The sequence below is a fragment of the Doryrhamphus excisus genome, chromosome 2, assembly GCF_030265055.1.
Source record: "Doryrhamphus excisus isolate RoL2022-K1 chromosome 2, RoL_Dexc_1.0, whole genome shotgun sequence".
In the NCBI taxonomy this organism is placed as follows: Eukaryota; Metazoa; Chordata; class Actinopteri; order Syngnathiformes; family Syngnathidae; genus Doryrhamphus; species Doryrhamphus excisus.
The window spans coordinates 187-21,865 of record NC_080467.1 but is presented as its reverse complement, the minus strand read 5'-3'; the positions used below and the strand labels follow the sequence as shown (position 1 = coordinate 21,865).

Genomic DNA, 21,679 nt, shown 5'->3' with positions numbered 1-21,679 from the left:
AGATCCATCACTGCAGGGTGTATTCAAGACCATACCTGCTCCCTAAAATAAGCGACACGCATGCTGTGAAGCTCTCTGGGCTTGGGGGAGTTAAATTATTCAAAAAAGGTCTGACGAAAGTCTTGCCTAGCTGACAGCTTCTGCAGCTGCATCAAACGCTTCCGCTGTGCTGCCATCAGCTGAAAAAAAAACTAAATTTCCACAGTCAGCTTTTTAGGAATAAAGGACTAGGCAGGAGTGTGGAGGGGAGTTACTAAATGACCAAAACAGAGTCAGTTTCAACATGTATGGTCATGTGAAAAAATAGAACATCCAATAATTCTAATGAAATAATCACGTAGTTCTGCACATGCCCTGAAACGACATGTTCTTGTCCGTCGCCTAAAGATGTGTAGCCAATTCTGTGGGGTATTGAAGTCTTGCACATGATAATCTTGTTTCTCAATGCCATAGCATGTAGCATGTTGCTCTCTGGTTCTACCATATCTTACTTATTGTGTGGAAATATGGGCTAATAACTATAAAAGCAATCTTCACTCGCTAAATGTATACTGCAAAAAAGGCCAGTAAGGATAATTCATAATGCCGCCTACAGAGAACATACTAACTCCTTATTTGTAAAATCACAAATATTTCAACTTCCTGATATAGTTCATCTTCAAAGAGCTAAAATAATGCAATTATTTCATTTAAAAAATAACCAATTAGCTAAAAATGTCATCCAATACTTCTCTACAAGAGAGGAGAAATATGATCTCAGGGAAGAAGTACATTTGAAACACTTCTATGCTAGGACTACGTTAAAAAGCCATAGCATTTCAGTATGTGGAATCAAACTATGGAATGGATTGAGTAAGGAAATCAAACAATGCACAACGATGAGCCAATTCAAGAAACAATACAAGCAGTTGATGTTTGCTAAATACAAGGATGAAGAGCCTTGAACCAGTCATGATGTGCTATATATATCACTATATTGACTATAGTACCCATTATGTCATTGGATGGTCATAACACCTCATACTTTGGTATGTGACAAAAAATAAATAAAATTAAAATAAAGTAAAAAAAATAACTTAAATTATATTAGGAAAGCAGGAAGTGAACAAATGTAACAGTTACTGATTGTAAAAGTACCAGATAGAAGGGTAGGATTTAATAAGCTTTGCTTCTTCCTACTCCTTTTGGACATGTGGAACTGGGAACTGATTATGGGATGTATTCAATTGTAATCTGATGCATGTTCAAATGAAATAAAACCATTACCGTTACCATATTCTTCAGTAGAATACGTACATTCATCACTCTGGTTTCTATGCTACTTCAACAGTTCAGGGTCACAGTGGTGATGAATAGTCAATTCAGGGCTGGCACATAGAAAGAGAACGATATTCACACATATGAGCAAGTTAGATCATTGAATTCATCATGCATACATTTTGGACTAAGCTAGAGTACCAGGGAAAACACAAACAGGTACTGGAATACGCTCACCTCCAGCCAAAGAATGAGGAGCCTTGTTAAACATTTGCTGTGTGCCAATGTTTTCTCAAAAGAGCAAAGAAGGGGGTGGTTGCAACACATTTAGCTCATTATTCTGTTGGAGTCTCTTAGGGCAGAACGGACAGCCTCTTTCATGTGTAATCAACTACCGAGAGTCACCCTGATGGATTTTGTCCCAGATTGGGTTTCTGAATATGTTGGCCAGGTCTTTTCTACACAAAAGCGACATGTCAACATTGTGTGATATAATTTGGCTGCGGCTGCAACCAGGCTGACAACACTGACGGATATGCTATTGCAACAATAAACTACCAAGCTCATACACAACAATTAAGGTTCGCTCACTAGCTAATATCTAACTATTTAGTTCAACAAAGTCGATTTGACATGGCCAGAATCTTAAAGGAGACATATTATGCTCATTTTTCGGCGCTTTGTATTGAGTTATGGACTCCTATAGAGCAGCTACACACAATAACCAGCGCATAAAGCTTTCTAGTTCATCCAGAATCTGCACCTACTCAGCTGTATTTCTTTGGATTTCGTGCTTCCCCGCGAAAACGGTCTGTTTTAATGTATTCCAGCCACGGCCCGCCTCCAGACACGCCCAGAGCGTTGTGGTTGGTCCAATCCCGAGCATAGACTTGATAGGAGTTGATAAACACCATAAGAAATAATAACAAATGGTGATTTATATTTTTGACATACAGCCATATGTGTTGGATCCCGAATCGGATTTGGAAGTAGAGACTGGACAGAAAAAAGGTTACTTCAAGACTTCTCTCAATGGTAAGTAGCTTTAGCATGTTAGCATTACGTTTTCTACAGCATCGGTAATCGGTCTAATGTGTTTTGCGTGGCTTTCCCTTACAAATAATTGCTAGCAACATAAACAGAGAAGGAGAGCTTAGGGAAGGGCGAGAAGGCTGACAGATTATATGTCTTACAACCACACCCATATAAGGACATCCGCTCCTCTGTGACATCACAAAGGGGCAGTTTTACCACGCCTTCTGAAACCAAGTGTTTTTAGCCATCCCAAAGTTCTTTCAGGGCTCAGTCAAAATACGTAAACCTCATTATCTTATTCAGTAACCATAATCCACCAGGATGGCCGAGTGGTTAAGGCGTTGGACTTAAGATCCAATGGACAATAGTCCTCGTGGGTTCGAACCCCACTCCTGGTACAGGTTACAATCCTACAGCATCGGTAATGTCAAATGTGTTTTGCGTGGCTTTCTCTTACAAATCATTGCTAGCAACGTCAACAGGGAAGGGCGGGGGAAGCAGAGCTTCGGGGAACCACGCCCATATAAGAACGTCCGCTCCTGTGTGACATCACAAAGTCGCAGTTTTACCACGCCTTCTGAAACCGAGCGTTTTGAGCCATCCCAAAGTTCTTTCAGGACTCACTTCCAAATGCGTAAACTTCATCATCTGAAACTTTGACATCGTTTAACACGAGAATACAACATTCTAACTACATTTATTGGTCAGAAATTGGAAAATAGATACTCTTTAACAAGTGAATTCGTGTATTCGTAATAAGCTTTGGCAGTAGATTCTGCATTCATCATCCACCAGGATGGCCGAGTGGTTAAGGCGTTGGACTTAAGATCCAATGGACAATAGTCCTCGTGGGTTCGAACCCCACTCCTGGTACAGGTTGCAATCCTACAGCCTAATGTGTTTTGTGTGGCTTTCTCTTACAAATCATTGCTAGCAACATAAACAGAGAAGGAGAGCTTAGGGAAGGCTGACGGATTATCTGTCTTACAACCACGCCCATATAAGGACGTCCGCTCCTCTGTGACATCACAAAGGGGCAGTTTTACCACGCCTTCTGAAACCGAACTTTTTGAGCCACCCCAAAGTTCTTTCAGGACTCAGTCAAAATGCGTAAACCTCATTATCTGACACTTTGGCACGAAAATTCTACTAACTAACTAACTAACATCCACCAGGATGGCTGAGAGGTTAAGGCGTTGGACTTAAGATCCAATGGACAATAGTCCTCGTGGGTTCGAACCCCACTCCTGGTACAGGGTGCAATATTTAATGTATATAAAGGCTCATCTTATCATAGACCACTGAATTATACAGTTCTTGTGGCAGTAACAAACCTATTAGTCCAAACTAAATCATAGTTTAAAGTAGGGCTTGTCTGACAACAGTCGATTAGACAATTCAATTTGGAGACTCTAATTGGACCATCAAATTAAGTAGGTATAAAAATGTCAAATCAAAATTTGCTGCTGAGCATACACTCTAAACAAAAGCAATTGATAAAATGTTCATATTTCAAAACTATAAATATATGAGCTGTTTAAATGTAAGAAGCTCCTGATGTTTGACACGTAATTGTCATCAGCCTGGAGCCTTCCAAGGGTCGCTGCAGGTTATTACTGCTGCATGACAGCCTATTGTCTTCCTACGACAGACCATTACTGGCACAGCAGCGGTGGTAATGAAATAGGCTGCAAGTGAGAGGGAGGACAGCCTTCTATCAGAAGGAATCAAACATATGCTCTTTACACAGATCTTTACACATATGCTCTTACACATGCAAAAAAAAACCTGTTTTGGAGCACAACAAGTGATCTTCCTATAATGAAATATGTAGCTAATTCAATGATAACATGAACAGTGGATGAAAAATGAACTAAAATAGAAGTTTTAAGGGATAAAGGGATGTTGATGAACTGTAGTCTTACACTGGCCACTAGGTGGCACTAGAAAACACGCACCGGACTTCATCGCTGTCAACAATTATTGCATGTTTTAATTATCGCACAATAATAATCATCATCCTAATAAAACGGGGTACTGTTGTGGCCGTACTCCGGCTAAAACTCAACTCTGAATCCCCAACGTCACTTCCTGTCAACACACACGAGCATGAGTCTTGGTTTATATGAGCGTAACAGTGACCATAGGGGTGCTATTCCGTGTCTAGAGGACTCTTGTCAAAATAGAAAGGTATGTAGAAGGTCTTAAACAGGTTTTTATAAGATGATAAATAAAATATATTAGTAAAGATAAATACAAACTATTGATTATAGAAAGAAATACAATAGTCACTCGCCACTTCTAATTTTGCATCAGTTTTTCAAAAATATATTAATACTTAGCAGGAATTGACTTGGGTCTGGGGCCAATTGATCATCATAAAGAAGAGATTGCTTTACATTAAAATTGGTAAAGAGTGTAACTGCAGTAAGAAGGTTCTGGATGCAGCGAGGTCTGCATCCTAGTTCTCCCTGTGGGTTCAATGCTAGGTCCATTGAAGACTTTAATTTGCGAACGTGAGTGTGATTGAGTGGTAATAACTCCAGCACCCCTGCGGCTTTACGATGGAAAAGCAGATGGACGAATGGATGAAATTTGGACGGGAGGCTGCTCTTATCTGTCACAATAGACACATGCTAACCGTAATCCAGATTATTCATTCTGTGCATGTACTATGTGCATCAGCGGATGGACGGCAATGAAATCGGAAAGAAAGATTTTGAATAAAGCGGAAACAAAAACACAGTGTCCCTTCTTTATTTCAGCATTCACATAACTCACTTTCTCCACGCACATATCCTACCACTTTAATACCATACAGCCAAGCAGCTTTATGAGCATAATACCCAGGATTAATAAAGGCTTCCGTGGTAAAATATGGTGTCAAGCTTCCCAGGGAAATCAGGAATCCTATCAATGTGAAAGCTATTTCTCCCTCCATTACTTTACATTTGTCCCATTTTGGTAATACCCACAAAAGCTTTTTCCCGACATGTGAATTCTGTCGCAATTATAATTAGCGTTGATGCATCCATACATCCATTTCCTATCGTTTGGGTCAGGAGAGCCTGGAGTCTATCCCAGCTGACTATACACTGGACTGGTCACTGGTTAGGCTACGCTAATGCTCCTCAAATACTGGTTCGGGCCCCACTGGAAGCAGGGAAGACTTTCAATGTGAATGCAGACCTGCCAACATGTACACATTTATCTTACTCACGATGTATTTGTATGCTTTACGAATTTTGATGCATTTTGGTGGTTTCAGTTTCAAGTTCAGTCTAATAAATAACTAATTATCAGTTTCTGTTCCCTCGGGGGTGACAGGAAGTAACCGAGAACCACTAGCGTACGCTAAGGCTATTTTGTTTTACGGCTAACATTAAAAAATTGAAGCTAAAATTTTGTCTCGTTTTTTTAAAGGCACTAGCTAACTGTACATAAACATTCATTCATTCATTTTCTACCTGCTGGAGCCTATCCCAGCTGTCTTCGGGCGCGAGGCGGGGTACACCCTGGACTGATGGCCAGCCAATCACAGGGCACATACATATAGACAAACAACCATTCACACTCACATTCATACCTATGGACAATTTGGAGTCGCTAATTAACCTAGCATGTTTTTGGGAATGTGGGAGGAAACCGGAGTACCCGGAGAAAACCCACGCATGCACGGGGAGAACATGCAAACTCCACACAGAGATGGCCGAGGGTGGAATTGAGCGCTGGTTTCCTAGCTGTGAGGTCTGCGCGCTAACCACTCGACCACTGTGCAACCGATACATAAACATTCATTCATTCATTTTCTACCGCTTTTTCCTCACGAGGGTCGCGGGGCGTGCTGGAGCCTATCCCAGCTGTCTTCGGGCGAGAGGCGGGGTACACCCTGGACTGGTGGCCAGCCAATCACAGGGCACATATAGACAAACAACCATTCACACTCACATTCATACCTATGGACAATTTGGAGTCACCAATTAACCTAGCATGTTTTTGGAATGTGGGAGGAAATCGGAGTACCCGGAGAAAACCCATGCATGCACGTGGTCACGAACCCTGGTCTCCTCGCTGTGAGGTCTTCGCGCTAACCACTCGACCGCCGTGCAACCCATACATAAACATATACAGTTAAAAACATATATGGTCTACTGTACTTGACATAAATGCATATGCTAGACGACAGTAGCAAGTTCCCACTTTCCTGTCAATACTGTGTATTTGAAGCAAGTGTAGACACTTGTGAGCAGCACACATTGTTGCCTTTCATGCACGTAGTGTGGCTTTGGTTCCCGGCCAACGCTCCATCACCCAGCCAATATCACTGTGAGCCAAGAGCTTACAGAATATACGTTTTTTAAGCCTGTAATTATGTGTACTGGATGTTGTTCAAATTGCATTCTGTCACACATAGCGGGCATGAAAAACGGTTGGTGTTAAAGGGCCCCCCCAAAAAAGCTAATCAAGTGCTTCGTTAATTAACTTGGAGTGAGTTAGTTCTGCGGGGTCAGAATGTGGGCAGATTATAAATGTGTCACAATTTGGCAGTGCAAGTGGACGAGTCAAGTCTAAAACGGTGGTTCTCAAAGTGGAGTACACGTACCCCCCGAGGGTACGTCAATTGCCGTAAGGGGGCATGGGAATAAAAATGAAAAAACAATTAGAAACCATTCAAAATTATGACTACGCCTGAAGGCCTCACAGTGCGAGGAGACCACAGCAGGAAGTAGACAAGTTGTTCCTTGTTCTGTGTGCATCACAGAACAATCCAATTAATCCCCACACGGCCCCGGCCGTAAAAACCTGGCACTGTGAGATTCACCGGAAAATGAGGATTTATTGTTGGTTGTATGTAATTTTGTATTTCAGATACCATTAAGAAGAGGGTAGTGGTTATTTTAGTGTTGGGACACCATGGAAAGATTCCAGTCAAATAATGGACACTTTATATTCAACAAGCAGGATCAAAACCAGTAAACTGGTTGCCGCTGCATTCAGGGACACTTGTAAATCACAGCAAACACACCCACAGATGCAAGAAGCTGTTATTTAAGGATAACATAATATTATGAGTACTTTAACAGTACTTTAAACAACAAAGATTATTATTTTTATAATATTATCAGAATAAGGCAAGTAAAGTAATAAATATTTTGGCAATAAAGTCATAATTCATTAGAAGAAATTTAATGAAAATGGACAAGAAAGATGAAATTCTCGGAAATTTGGAAAAAAATAATCGGTTTACAAGGATAAAGTCAAAGTATGAAGTAATATTTAAAGTAATTAAGTAAGTAAAAAGTAATATTCTAACAAGAAAAAGTCACAATTTACAAGATAAACTCATAATATTAGTAGTGGAAAACATTTTTTAGTAGCATAGCGTAGTTACAAAAGTACTAAACATTATATTTTTTAAATCAATATGTAAAACAAAACTTGGATGGATGGAAATTAGGTTGGGAAACACATTATAATATTATAGGAATAAAGCCATATTATTACAAAAAAAATTACAAAGAAAAAAGAACAAAGTCACACAAAGCTGAAATGGAGATATTCCATGAAATATAAATAACATCTTAGCATATGTATATGCGTTAGTATATGATATGCATGTAATATGAAAGTGGCCCTGCATCCTTTCATTTTTCAGTACTGTATGTGGCCGGTACTTAAGTACTGCACTACGAGAAAGAGCTGGTCAAATATAAGATAAAAAGACTACATTTTGTGGGAAAAATACTTCAAACTAGTGAAGAAAATTAAGATTTCTTCAATGAAGATTTCTATATCTTGAAATAAGCAGGACCGAAATCCTACATTTTAGATTTTTCGACCTAAAAATAAGCAAATAATGAGCTGCAAATACTTATTTTAAATATAAAATACCTATGAATACGCAGTATCCTGAAACTGACATCTTACAAGTGATTGGTCTTTCACTTGTATAGTGCTTTCCCACCTCCAAGTACTTTGACACTGTTAGCACATTTAACTACTGATGATGATGCAGCATCAGGACCAACTGGGGCTTCGGTGTCTTGCCCAGAGATACTGTACTTCCACATCACCACAGGAGGATCAAACCCGCAATTTTCAGGTTTAGGAGGCAACCACTCTATTGCTCCATCATTAATATTTATTTTCTTGAAGCAGAATACCAAGTTTCTCAAGAAAATCTGTCATTGGTCAGTATTGGTCATCAAATTGTACGTAATTTATAGTATTCTGTTGAATAAACTGAATGTTGAAACATTTATTAATTCACTTTCTAGCAGGGGGTGCTGGAGCCTATCCCAGCTGTCTTCGGACGGTGGCCAGCCAATCACAGGGCACATATAGACAAACAACCATTCACACTCACAATTTGTAGTCGCTAATTAACCTAGCATGTTTTTGGAATGTGGGAGGAAACCGGAGTACCCGGACAAAACCCACGCATGCATGCAAACTCCACACAGAGATGGCCGAGGGTGGAATCGAACTGGGGTCTCCTAGCGTGCTAACCACTTGACCACCGTGCAGCCCCATTGTGCTTTAGCGCTTCTTAAATTAAGTTATTTGCTCCATTTTAACATTTTTAGGACAGATATATGTATAATAACACCAAACTCAGCTCTTTTGTTTTCTTGAATATTAGCAATAATAACAATATATATTTTTTTTTTAAATAGATCCTGTTATTGGACAGACAATTAAAAAGTGTTACCTCCTCAAATAACTCCAGGCTGTACGTGTTGTCATCGTCGGCAAAGAAGACCACCCCCGCGTCGTGGCGCGTCCGGTGCTGCCGGAGCCACCCCAGGGCCACGTTCCTCTGCTCGGTAGCACGCGGCATCCCGACGCGCTTGAACCTGCGGGGCGTGAAGACGTGCAGGTGCGTGTAGGACACGCCGCACCGGGCCAAGAAGCGGCTCACCAGGTCCGTTCTCACAGTGGAGTCCTCCACCACGATCCAGTGGAACTGGGGCACCTGTCGGAAAACGTGGGCGAGTCGGGTCAGCTCGGCTTTTTGCACCGGGCGCGTGTAAGTGGGGGTGATGGCGTAGATGACCGGCAGGGCCGCCCGCTGCGCCCTGCTGCCCCGGACTGCGACGGGAGACCAAATGGTTCTTTTGCTGTCTATATCGATCATGATGATGACTATTAGGACCCATGGCAGAAGGATGAAGAAGCGGCTTAAGAACACTGATTTCATGGCGAAGTTACCGAGCTCGCTCACTCACTTCATCCCCGGATCGTCTCTATTTATACTACAAATCATGTTGATGCTCCTTCGCTCGGCTCCGTTGGAGTGGTACCGATGTTCGCTCCTCTTTTCCCGAAGTGTCCCCCCTTTGGTGATGATCCACTTCCGAAGAAGCCTCACGTGTCCGCAATCCTTCATCCGTCAGCGTCCTTTTCCAGCAAGAGAAAAATAAAGCTGGTCCCGTGAGGGGTAGCCCACCATTGCGTGGTCCCGCCGGCGAGGAGCATCACTTGAAGGCAGCATGAGGATAATAAGGCAGGATGGGGAGGAGCAGGTGCAGTGGAGGAGGAGGAGGGCTGTGGCTGGAGGGGACAACTCGGGGAGAGAGAGAGAGACAGAGAGAGAGAGAGGACTTGTCTATCCGTAATGTAACAAAGTCATATTCATTTTGCAATTATGTTTATTAATTATTATTTATTACTCATGTTAATATTCATAATAACATTCATTTTCTACCGCTTTTCCTCACGAGGGTCGCCAAGGCGAAAGGGTGTGTACACCCTGGACTGGTGGTCAGCCAATCACAGGGCACATATAGACAAACAACCATTCACTCACATTCATACCTATGGACAATTTGGAGTGGCTAATTAACCTAGCATGTTTTTGGAATGTGGGAGGAAACCGGAGTACCCGGAGAAAACCCACGCATGCACGGGGAGAACATGCAAACTCCACACAGAGATGGCCGAGGGTGGGGAAAGACAAAATAAGAAGCCAAAAAGTTACCACTTCCACACAAAATAGGAGGAGAACTCATTCATTCATTCATTTTCTACCGCTTTTTCCTCACGAGGGTCGCGGGGGGAGCTGGAGCCTATCCCAGCTGTCTTGGGGTGAGAGGCGGGGTACACCCTGGACTGGTGGCCAGCCAATCACAGGGCACATATAGACAAACAACCATTCACACTCACATTCATACCTATGGACAATTTGGAGTCGCTAATTAACCTAGCATGTTTTTGGAATGTGGGAGGAAACCGGAGTACCCGGAGAAAACCCACGCATGCACGGGGAGAACATGCAAACTCCACATAGAGATGGCCCCGAAGGTGGGATTGAACTTGGGTCTCTTAGCTGTGAGGTCTGCGCGCTAACCACTCGACCGCCGTGCAGCCCTAATAATAAACAATCGCTTTAAAAATGTTAGTGATAATTGCCAGGGGCGTCACTAGGTTCTGAGGACGGGGGGGGGGGGGGGGGGGGGGGGGGTAGTGATCAATTATATAATAATTATTATTATATTATTAATTAGCCTATTATTAATACTATTACTATTACTATCATCATTCTTCTTATTCTGCTTATTAGTCTGCTTTTTGCCCTATTACATGAAAATTTAGATTTTTTTTGTAAAAAAAAATCTATAAAAAATATTTTAGGGGGGTTGAAGTCCCCCTTAAATAGGCCCAATGACGCCAATGATAATTGCAATGATTGTAAAGCCAAATAACGTTGGAGGAAACCACAGTACCTGAGAAAACCCACAATCGAGTTGGGAATCGAACCCTGGTCTCCTCGCTGAGTGACCTACACACTAACCATTCCTGCACCGTGCAGCCCACCTTTCGTCAAAAAAATATTAATTGATAGGGCTCTAATTTGGCGGTGCAGGATGGCGCAGGGATAATTTCATCCAGCGCACCACTCTGCGCAGCCAATATACAAGATTGGACTGTGCCTAGATGAGCGTGGTGGCGCACCAGGGGAGGTGTCCACTACTAAACCAGCATGTGCATTTTTGTATTAATTGTCTCATCACATCTGATCTCAGATCAAAGACGTCACGCATAATGGATAATGGGTTAGCCTGCTGGTATGTTTAATGTGACTGTCAGGAACCGAGGTGATCTCCATGGTGAGACACATTGTGATGTGCAGTCCAGTGGGCCCTGCGCATGTAAAGGCAACAAGAGGCGGACATTTGATTGGTTAAGATTACACTCGGCTGTGTTAGATGCTCTCACACCTTCTCCCCTCCCTCTTTGTCACTTGCAACGGTGCAAGGGAAACGTGGGTGTGCCGCGCTGTGCCACACTGCGCTGCATACGAAAACTGTGGCCATTGTGGCCTCACACTGTTGCCTGCGCCTGGTTTACAAAAATAGCGCCCATACTGTTTTTTGGTTGAATACAGCCTATTATTTATCTAAAATAAATACATTTCAGCAAAGTTAAGCATTTTCAAGCATACAAATGGCTAAATGATGTGAAATACAAATATGAAGCATTCAGAAGTGCATTCAAAGACGTCGTAAAATGTAGTATTCTACACTGTCACTAGATGTCATGACAGGTCTGGTACAGTAATTGTGGCTACGCAGCCAGCCTGAGACAATGTCCAACATCCTGGCCTGTTAAAGGCTATTCTAACAAATATACTAACATACAATACTCAGTATACGTATCTTTGCTGACATCTGGTGGTACGTTTGCTAAACTGCAGTTCCACCCGGATTTTCTCTCATTTTGAAATCCAGCAATTATTGAGCCCTTCACTACACAGTAAATCTCAGCACTGCATTGATGTTGGCGAAATAGAAACTTATTAAGGCCGCACTGAAATCACTGAAAAATTTTTAGTTATTGCCCCCTTTTGTTATACCTGAGCCAATTTCTCTAGCCACACCCAGGCCTTATTACTGCACACCTCTTTTTTTTCAGATTTAAATTTGGTTTTTTTTTAATTGCATATATATATATATATATATATACATATATATATATATATGCAATATATATATATATATATATATATATATATATATGTGCAATATATATATATATATATATATATATATATATATATATATATATATATATATATATATATATATATATATATATATATATATATATATATATATATATATATATATATATATATATATATATATATATATATATATATATATATATATATATATATATGACCATAAATTGCAGTCTACTCGTATAATGTGTAATGTCTGTATAATATGTATACGCTTGTAATAACCCCTCCTCACCTGAGGGAGGCAGTAATGCCACAATGTATAAGCTGTCTTATCTGCCGGAAATGGAAGAAACGGTCAGGATAGTAAAGCTACGAGACCGTCCGATTAGCGTTTATTACTAACTTTTTTATTTATTTATTTAGTACATATTTTCCGCATATAGAAGTTACAGGACGTTATTATTTATTCATGTCAGCATAAGGTCATATTGTGAGCCGTGAAGCGTACCAGGCTAGCTTAGCATGCTAGCTGCTAACAGAAGTCACCAACACATCGCTAAGCAGAGATCAAGTGTGAGTGTAAAGTGTTGCGATTGTGTGGAAATGTGTAAAGTACAAATGCTGAGAGCGTTGGTCAATCAGCGACTAGCTGCGGCTGTTGAAGAAATATTTGTAGTGATAGAAAGAACCATAGCAGAGTACGAGGAGGCACTTTCTATAACAAAAGAGGAAAACGAGCAACAACGTCAACTACTGGACGCCCTTTTCAAGAAATCTGAAGTTGTGTTACACAGAGCAGGTTTGTTTCATTCTTCTTTACTAATTTTATGTGACCATTATCATGAAATAGACACTTGGGATAACCTAGACTGGAGAAGCATTGCCAAGAAGTAAAATGTGGAAACGAAACAAAGATGAAGAATAGATGTTGGACATTTTTCCGACCTATAAATGTAGTTAGAATGTTGTATTCTCATATCGAACATGGCCAAAGTTTCAGATAATGAGGTTTGTACATTTGGAAGTGAGCCATGAAAGAAGCTCAAAACGCTCGGTTTCAGAAGGTGTGGTAAAACTGCCCCTTTGTGATGTCACAGAGGAGCAGACTTCCATATATGGGCGTTGCTGTAAGCTAGATGAGCTCCTCTGTTTACTTGCTAGCAATGGCTTGAAAGGGAACACCACATTTGTTTATAATTCCTAAAGACGCCGCCATCAGGCACAAGTGGTTGGAGTTCCTGATTCCCTACCAGCGAAAGAAATGTGTTTTTTTGCGTAATTTGTCAATGGCATTTCACAATGGATACATTTGCATAATTTTCTTCCACGGGGTTTATAGCCTCCTTAAGAACGGCATGTAACAGGTGTGATTATTATCAGAATAAAGTAAAAATATTTAAATGAAAAATCAGTTTTAGGAGAACAAACGTGATGTTATCATTTTAGTAGCATAGAGTTTAAATATTAAAGAAAACATTTTTTTTAAGTTATCATAAAAGAAACAAAACTAAAGTTTTAATTGTTGGGGAATATGCTGGGGGGGAGTTATATTTCATGAATAAAGCCATACTATTATTTTTGTGAAGATTATTTAAGGAGAGAATTAAATATTCATTCATTCATTTTCTACCGCTGATCCTCATGAGGATCGCGGGGGGTGCCGGAGCCTATCCCAGCTGTCTTCGGGCGAGAGACAGGGTACACCGTGGAGTGGTCGCCAGTTAATCACAAGAATTAAATATTTAGAAAATTTAAAAAAATGCAAAAACGAGTGGAAAAAAGAAATACTAATAATATGTTTTTTTGCCTGTAAACACAAAAATGAGGTGCACTTTTTTTCCTGAAATGTTTAAAACATCTTAGCATCCAGTATCTATTTGTGTTGCTTTACAAAATATCAAAGTGGCCATAGCATAATTTCATTTTTCACGATGTGGCCCTCATTGGGGGAAAAAGGCCCCTGCTTGACACCTTCAGGTCAGAGAACGAGTCGTTTGTGCTTATGATTAACTTTTCTAAAAGCTTGTGTTTGTCTTGTTGTATCCTGCAGACGTCCATGAAGAGCATTTTCCCTGTGAGCAGCAGGAGTGGTGCTCCAGAGTGGAGCACCAGGAGCCGCAGCCCCTCTATGTTAAAAAGGAAGAAGAGGATCACAGCTTGAGTCAGGACGGAGAGCATCTGGAAGGACTGGATGACTTCCCAGTGATTTGGGTCCCTGTGAAGAACGAAGATGATGAAGACAAAAGTCAAAGTGGGGAGAAGACACGGGCGGAGCCTCCAAGCGGCAGCTCAACTCAACACTTCACGACAGAAGCCGACGGAGACCGCTGCGGAGGATCACAAGCGGACATCCTCTTAGCTCCTCTATCGGATAGCGACGACACAACACCGCGCTCCCCTGACACCGATGAAGACTCGAGAACTTTTCACACTGATAAGTCACTTTTAAATGCTCTCAATGTGGCCAAACTTTTAATGACGGTTGTAATCTGAAAAGACACGCGAGAACTCACACAGGAGAGAAACCATACGCTTGCTCGGTTTGCGGTAGGAGATACTCTCAGAAGGGACATTTGACAATACACGTAAGAACACACATCGGGGAGAAACCTTATTCCTGCTCACAGTGCGGTATCGGTTTCGTACAAAGTCAGCATTTGACAATACATATGAAAACACACACTGCAGAGAAACCTTTTACATGTTCAGTTTGCGGCTTATGTTTGAGACAAAATCAAGATTTGAAAAAACACATGAGAATACACAGCGGGGAAAAACCTTTTACCTGTATTGTCTGCGGCATAAGTTTTGTTCGAAAGCAAGATTTGAAAAGACACACGACAATACACACCGGGGAAAAACCTTTCATCTGTGACGTGTGCGGTATAGGTTTTAGTCGGAAATTATTATTTGAAGACTCACATGAGGAGACACACAATGGAGAGAAACCATATTCTTGTTTAATCTGCAACAAAAGCCATCCTAACCGAATAACATTTGTAGCACACCAAGAAGACCCATGAAAGATGACTTTTTTTTTTTGACTTTTCATCAGCAGATACCGTATGAAGTCTGACATTGTGTGTGTAACAATATTGTTAATATGCCTCTACCATTTAAATGCAATAAAAGTAGAAAAAGTATCAATTTACTTGACTTATATCTATTTTTGCACACTATTTTTAACTATACAAATCTTATTTATCTTTCATATTGCACTGCATTTTTATTTTATTTTAAGAGTTTTTCTTTTTCTTCTGCAATTAATTAAGAGACTAATTAAATAAATACTTCAATAATTAATTAGTGAAATAAGTAATATTGATATAATTATACTGTATGTTTTTACATTAAATTAACTGATAGTTAAATTATTTACTGACACATTAAAATAAAGAATTTCATGATGTATTTGTTTAATTCATCAATTACACATTTTATTTTTTGTTTTTTATATTTTTATTTATTTTTAATTTTTTTAATTTTTATAATTTTCATCTTATTTTTTATCTTTATTTTATTTTTTATTTACCCGAGTTCAAGTCCACCCTCGGCCATCTCTGTGTGGAGTTTGCATGTTCTCCCATGCATTGCGTGGGTTTTCTCTGAGTACTTCGGTTTCCTCCCACATTCCAAAAAACATATTGTTTTGATATTTATATATATTTTTTTAATAATTTTTTTTAATTTATCCACTTTTTTTAATGTTGGGTTTGAAATGGAAAAACAAATGAACGACTGATGTCTTGGAAAGCTTCCTTTTAATGGCATTGACACATTGATCTTGTAGAAAGATTACAGTATAGGCGCTTATCTAGCATACTTTTCAGTCTTGATACATTTTTTCGCATCATGACAAAGCCATATTACAGCACTTAGTTGGTCCAAGGGTCCCTGAACACCACACACTGGAGCGAGCATCAGATAAGGGTGGGTCTTTGCTCCTTGCAATAAGTCTAGTCGTGAAGAGCCACGGCTCTCTGCTTCAGACGATCAGTCAGAGGGGAGTTTGGCCTCATGGCGTCGCGCTCACACCAGAAGAGATCTATTGGAATCGAACACAAGACTGTGGAGAAGGAGCTGAGAATCACAGTCGTTGTACATCTGTTGTATCGTTCCTCGTTATGGTTCGCTCAAAATCCACAAGGGTTTTCAACACCTGATACTGACTTTATTTGGAATTTTGCCCATCATTTCCAATCCTTAGGAAATTAATAGTTAATATGAGCTTGCTAACAACGGACGTCATGGGAAATAACTATGTTGACGCTAAAGCACTCACTAAAAAAAAACTAAAAAAAACGGCAACAGTGTTGCATTTCCATAACGGACTTGTATATTAACCAAGATACAGCAACATTATTATTGTGGCGGCTAACATGAAAAACTATTTTTATCTCGCGGGCTAATACGATGCTAGTCTCAGCGTCATTCACAGACGGAAGAGTGGATACTTAACTCTCAATTTCGCTACAAAAACTCTTTGCCGTCAGCATTTTTTTTATACCTTAGGACAGGAGTACACATCTTGTGCTGGAAGATACAGCCACCCCGAGGAAAACGGACATCGTAAGTGTCGTCGCGAAATGCGTTTCGGTAGTGTTTGAAATCATCAAAATACGACAAGATACTGAAACTATCATAGCATGTATATCAAACCATGCAAAGTTGTTTTTTTTTTAGAGGGCTTAATAGTCTAAATAGGTGTATCCCGAGGATGTGCATTGTTGGCTAGCTCATATTAACTTGTGTCTTGTGTGAGGATTGTGAACCCAAAAAAGGGCAGTTCCCTTTAAGGAGTTGAATAATTGGGAGTGAGGAAACCACCAAAATGGTTCAGTGTATTAGAAAAAGCTAATTTCCAAGTCATAATAAGATTACATTTGAACATGATTTTTATTTTTTCCTATTTTTTCCCGGGTTGAATAATTTTGAATGCAGTTGCACATGGAAAAACGACTGGACCATTCCATTTCATGCCATTATCACTATATCATCTCTCTCCAGTCGAACAGATGAAGACAGGCACAGATGTGGAAGTCCTTGCAGGGCATACCTTCCAAGTTTCTGGTGATGCGTATTCTCCGATTTCAAGGCTGCGTGAATAAGCAGTTGATAGAAGACGTCTCTCTGCGAAGTGGAGATTCATTAGAGATCCATTATTGTCGTGTGTGCTCAACATTGTCGTACCATCCAGCGCAGTACATCGCTCTTACGAAGGGCGTTCTTGTGTTCTTACCTGTGCATTGCTGCCCCCCAACTCCACGATACGGTAGCGTATGGGGTACATTAACTCCACAGTTTCGCTGTAATTTCCTCCCTGATATTCCATCAAGGCCTGACACAAGGGCATGCCTACAGATCCTGCCAGCTCATGGTTGTAATTGCTGCCTGGCGTCCTGCAAAGAGAACGTTGACTCAATGCCGAGCTACTGCATTTTTTGTGTTCATTTTGTGTGGTCATGGAATAATATTGAAATATTTAAACAAACACTTTCACACTCCTGTAAATACTCTTATTTATGATATGATATTAAATAGTAAAAGGATGCTCAGCGGTCGAGTGGTTAGCGCGCAGGCATCACAGCTAGGAGACACGAGTTCAAGTCCACCCTGGAACATCTCTGTGTGGCGTTTGCATGTTCTCCCCTGTGCATGCGTGGGTTTTCTCCAGGTCCTTTTATATTTTATATATTTTTCGTATTTTTCGTATTTTTCATATTTTTCATATTTTTCATATTTTTCATATTTTTCATATTTTTCATATTTTTCATATTTTTCATATTTTTCATATTTTTAAATATTTTTTATATATTTTTATATTTTATATTTTGTATATATTTCATATTTTTGATATTTTGATATATTTGATATATTTGAGGGGGCGGCACGGCGGCCTAGTGGTTAGCGCGCAGACCTCACAGCTAGGAGACCAGGGTTCAATCCCACCCTCGGGCATCTCTGTGTGGAGTTTGCATGTTCTCCCCGTGCATGCGTGGGTTTTCTCCGGGTACTCCGGTTTCCTCCCACATTCCAAAACATGCTAGGTTAATTAGCCACTCCAAATTGTCCATAGGTATGAATGTGAGTGTGAATGGTTGTTTGTCTATATGTGCCCATTTGATTGGCTGGCGACCAGTCCAGGGTGTACCCCGCCTTACGCCCGAAGACAGCTGGGATAGGCTCCAGCACCACCCCCGCGACCCTCGTGAGGAAAAGCGGCAGAAAATGAATGAATGAATGATATTTTTTATATATTTTATATTTTTGATATTTTTGATATTTTTGATATTTTTGATATTTTTGATATTTTTGATATTTTTGATATTTTTGATATTTTGTAAAGCAACACAAGTAGATACTGGATGCTGAGATGTTTTAAACATTCAGGAAAAAAACTGCACCTCAGCTTTGTGTTACAGGCAAAAAAAAATATTAGTATGTCTTTTTTCACCCATTTTTGTAGTTTTTTTTTTTCCTGTGGCTCTTAGGTAAGGTGGTGACAGTGTGGAGGAGAGAAAATAGTGCAGAAATTACTTAGCCAATTCCTGGAGGCCTTCCAGCAGACGCCGAGTAACACCTTTGTCTTCGGCTCCCAGAGACACCATGAGGAAGTGGAGGTCATTAAATAGGCCTCATGTGATCATCGGTGTGCGGCAGTGTTATCTGGAGCATGTCCCGCCAGCGCCTCCTTCACGGACACACCTAGCATACACACAGTTATTGTACATTTTCAAATACATTTATGCTCCATAAACGAGATGCATGATTAATATTATTTAGAGGATTGACAAAAACATGCATGTTAATAAAAGAATTATAAAGTAAGGTTTGCTGCAGGTGTGATTGTGTATTAAGTATTAGTAATAAGAAGATACCTCGATACTTACTAATTTCTTTTATAGTTAATGATCTAGCCATCAATCTATCAATTTCCTATCCACAGATGTCATTTCCAGTGTGGGGCGGAGCAACGAGGCACACTCAAGTTCTGCTGCTTCCTTTTAAATCATCTCTAGCATTTATCGTCTTAGCCTGAGTGTTTGCTTCCATGTTTTTTTTTTAAATAGCTAAAAACACAACAAAACAGAAAAAACTGAAAAGAAAAATGGAAGAAACAAGCAGTAATTTGACAAAATATTAGGACAAATAAGTTGGAATAATCAGGAAACAAGTGCTGATCTTTCAAGAAAAAAAGTCAAAAGTTAACAATGATGAAGTTGTAATATTTTAGAAGCATAAAGTTGAAATATCAACTTATTCGCAATGTTTTTTTCAACCCGACTGGTCACTCCCAAACACGTGTTTATAAATTTTTTTATGTTTTTTTTGTACGAGAGGCACAAAGAGGAGAAGATGGAACCACACAATAAATGAGATCATGTTTGGTGCAGTTTTAAGTTGAAATAAAAGCCAGAATGTGGCAGAAATGGGTTTTAAACACATCTTAATGCTTGCACGTAACGCACACACGAACACACAGTTCCGTTGTGAAAATTGTAGTTCATAATTGAGTTCATGAAGTATTATTTGTAAAAAAAAAAAAATATGGAAAACAGCTATTCCTTTGTGTTGTTTATATTGTGGCATTATTGTTTCCACATTTTGGCAAAATATATATGGCATCATAAATGTGGCAAACTTTTTCCTCCCATTTTTGAACTGGTATTTTGCTGAAACGTAACTATGTTCTACTGCTGATTGCTCAAGAACGGAAAAAGGTAGAAAAGATGAGAGTCTAATCTTTCTTTTGGTGTATACCATATCTATATCGCCCTAGGACACAATATTCTGTGCGCATTGAAAAATCTGTCAATAGCTTTTGAGTTAATGGATTCACCTTTGTGTTGTACTTTTCATTGGATTTTGTACGTTGCATCCGGGGTCTAATTAGCAATCCTTAGCTATACATGAAAATGTCTTTAAACTCATGCAGTGATTGGGTTAGCTTTAGCATATACATTACCCTCCAGTTCCAATCTTCTGAGGACAGCGCTGGCGTCTGCCATTTCCAACATGGATCCTGAGGTTTTGACGCGCCTCAAAATCTGTGGGCAGATTTAGCATTTGTGATTATACATTCATTCATTCATTCATTTTCTACCGCTTTTCCTCACAAGGGTCGCGGGGGGTGCTGGAGCCTATCCCAGCTGTCTTTGGGCGAGAGGCGGGGTACACCCTGGACTGGTGGCCAGCCAATCACAGGGCACATATAGACAAACAACCATTCACACTCATATTCATACCTATGGACAATTTGGAGTCACGTGGACAGATCAAACATGTTAAGGTAAAGTTACACTCAACAAACTTGTTTGTCTGACAAAAATGAGAGAGAGAGAGAGAGAAGAGAAGAGAGAGAGAGAGGGAGGAGGGAGAGGGAGAGAGACGGAGGAGGGAGAGAGAGGAGAGAGAGAGAGAGAGAGAGAGAGAGGGAAAGAGAGAGAGAGGTGAGAGAGGGAGGGAGAGGGAGAGAGAGAGAGAGAGGGAGAGGGAGAGAGAGGGGGAGAAGGAGAGAGAGAGGGAGAGAGAGAGAGAGAGAGAGTGAGGGACTGAGGGAGAGAGAAGGAGAGAGAGGGAGAGAGAGAGAGAGAGGGAGAGAGAGGGAGAGAGAGAGAGGGAGAGTGAGTGAGAGAGAGTGAGGGAGTGAGGGAGGGAGAGAGAGAGAGAGAGAGGGAAGAGAGAGAGAGAGAGAGGAGAGAGGGAGAGGGAGAGAGTGAGAGAGAGAGTGAGAGAGAGTGAGGGGGTGAGGGAGAGAGAGAGAGAGAGAGAGAGGGAAAGAGAGAGAGAGAGAGAGAGAGGGAAGAGAGAGGGAGAAGAGGTGAGAGGGGAAGAGAGAGAGAGAGAGAGAGGGGGGGGAGAGGGAGAGAGAGAGAGAGAGAGAGAGGGAGAGTGAGAGAGTGAGAAGAGAGAGAGTGAGAGAGAGTGAGGGAGTGAGGGAGAGAGAGAGAGAGAGGAAGAGAGAGAGAGAGAGAGGGAAGAGAGAGAAGAGAGAGAGAGGGAGAGAGAGAGAGAGAGTGAGAAGGAGAGAGTGAGGGAGTGAGGGAGAAGAAGAAGAGAGAAGAGAGAGGAGAGAAAGAGGAGAGAAAGAAGAGGAGAGAAAGAGAGAGAGGGAGAGAGAGGGAGAGAGGGAGAGAGGAGGGAGAGAGAGGGAGAGAGAGAGGAGAGAGAGAAGAGAGAGAGGTGAGGGAGTGAGGGAGAGAGAGAGAGAGAGAGGGAAGAGAGCGGGAGAGAGAGGGAGATAGAGGGTGAGAGAGAGAGAGAGAAGAGGAGTGAGAGAGAGAGAGAGAGAGGAGGAGGAGAGTGAGAGAAGAGAGAGAGAGAGAGAGAGCGAGAGAGAGTGAGAGAGAGTGAGGGAGAGTAGAGGAGAGGAGAGAAGAGGGAGAGAGAGAGAGAGAGAGAAGAGTTGAGAGAGAGAGA

General features: G+C 40.8%; 3 protein-coding genes and 3 non-coding genes across 8 annotated transcripts in view; 4 read left to right on the top strand and 2 right to left on the bottom strand.

The window, feature by feature from the left end:
• b3gat2 (beta-1,3-glucuronyltransferase 2 (glucuronosyltransferase S)) overlaps positions 1-9,802 on the bottom strand; it is a 48,271-nt gene extending 38,469 nt beyond the window's left edge. Inside the window, exon 1 of the mRNA XM_058065162.1 lies at positions 9,005-9,802. Within this exon, the coding sequence (XP_057921145.1) occupies positions 9,005-9,493 (489 nt within the window). The 5' untranslated portion in view covers positions 9,494-9,802. The remainder of the gene's footprint in view (positions 1-9,004) is intronic.
• Positions 2,608-2,690, top strand: trnal-uaa (transfer RNA leucine (anticodon UAA)). Its single transcript has one exon. It is a non-coding gene; the product is annotated as a tRNA-Leu (tRNA).
• On the top strand, positions 3,083-3,165 carry trnal-uaa (transfer RNA leucine (anticodon UAA)). Its single transcript has one exon. It is a non-coding gene; the product is annotated as a tRNA-Leu (tRNA).
• On the top strand, positions 3,463-3,545 carry trnal-uaa (transfer RNA leucine (anticodon UAA)). Its single transcript has one exon. It is a non-coding gene; the product is annotated as a tRNA-Leu (tRNA).
• A 2,786-nt stretch (positions 9,803-12,588) lies between the features above and the next one.
• LOC131111342 (uncharacterized) lies at positions 12,589-15,406 on the top strand. Its single transcript, XM_058064094.1, has 2 exons — positions 12,589-13,058; positions 14,310-15,406. The coding sequence occupies exons 1-2, from the start codon at positions 12,782-12,784 to the stop codon at positions 14,750-14,752; spliced, it is 720 nt and encodes a 239-aa protein (XP_057920077.1). The 5' UTR covers positions 12,589-12,781; the 3' UTR covers positions 14,753-15,406.
• A 599-nt stretch (positions 15,407-16,005) lies between these two features.
• LOC131111789 (tetratricopeptide repeat protein 38-like) lies at positions 16,006-20,369 on the bottom strand. Of its 3 annotated transcripts, none has more exons than XM_058064128.1 (5): positions 20,226-20,369; positions 18,797-18,964; positions 17,499-17,658; positions 17,316-17,389; positions 16,006-16,325 (listed from the first exon to the last, which is right to left on the bottom strand). In XM_058064128.1, exons 2-5 carry the CDS (start codon positions 18,865-18,867, stop codon positions 16,289-16,291), a joined length of 342 nt encoding a protein of 113 aa, XP_057920111.1. In that variant the 5' UTR covers positions 18,868-18,964; positions 20,226-20,369; the 3' UTR covers positions 16,006-16,288. The 3 variants fall into 3 exon arrangements, with proteins under 3 accessions (XP_057920111.1, XP_057920112.1, XP_057920110.1); XM_058064129.1 differs by having other exon boundaries at positions 16,006-16,304; XM_058064127.1 differs by having other exon boundaries at positions 16,006-17,389.
• Between the last annotated feature and the right edge of the window lie 1,310 nt (positions 20,370-21,679).

What these genes read in the sequence shown, in the direction of transcription:
- LOC131111342 (XM_058064094.1), top strand. Translation starts at nt 12,782, where the DNA reads ATGCTAGCTGCTAACAGAAGTCACCAACACATCGCTAAGCAGAGATCA. An exon ending in AGTTGTGTTACACAGAGCAG is followed by an intron (nt 13,059 to 14,309) that starts GTTTGTTTCATT and finishes TGTATCCTGCAG; the next exon opens with ACGTCCATGAAGAGCATTTT.
- LOC131111789 (XM_058064127.1), bottom strand. Translation starts at nt 18,867, where the DNA reads ATGGTGTCTCTGGGAGCCGAAGACAAAGGTGTTACTCGGCGTCTGCTG. An exon ending in GGCCTCCAGGAATTGGCTAA is followed by an intron (nt 17,659 to 18,796) that starts GTAATTTCTGCA and finishes TTCTCTTTGCAG; the next exon opens with GACGCCAGGCAGCAATTACA. An exon ending in TGGGGGGCAGCAATGCACAG is followed by an intron (nt 17,390 to 17,498) that starts GTAAGAACACAA and finishes TCCACTTCGCAG; the next exon opens with AGAGACGTCTTCTATCAACT.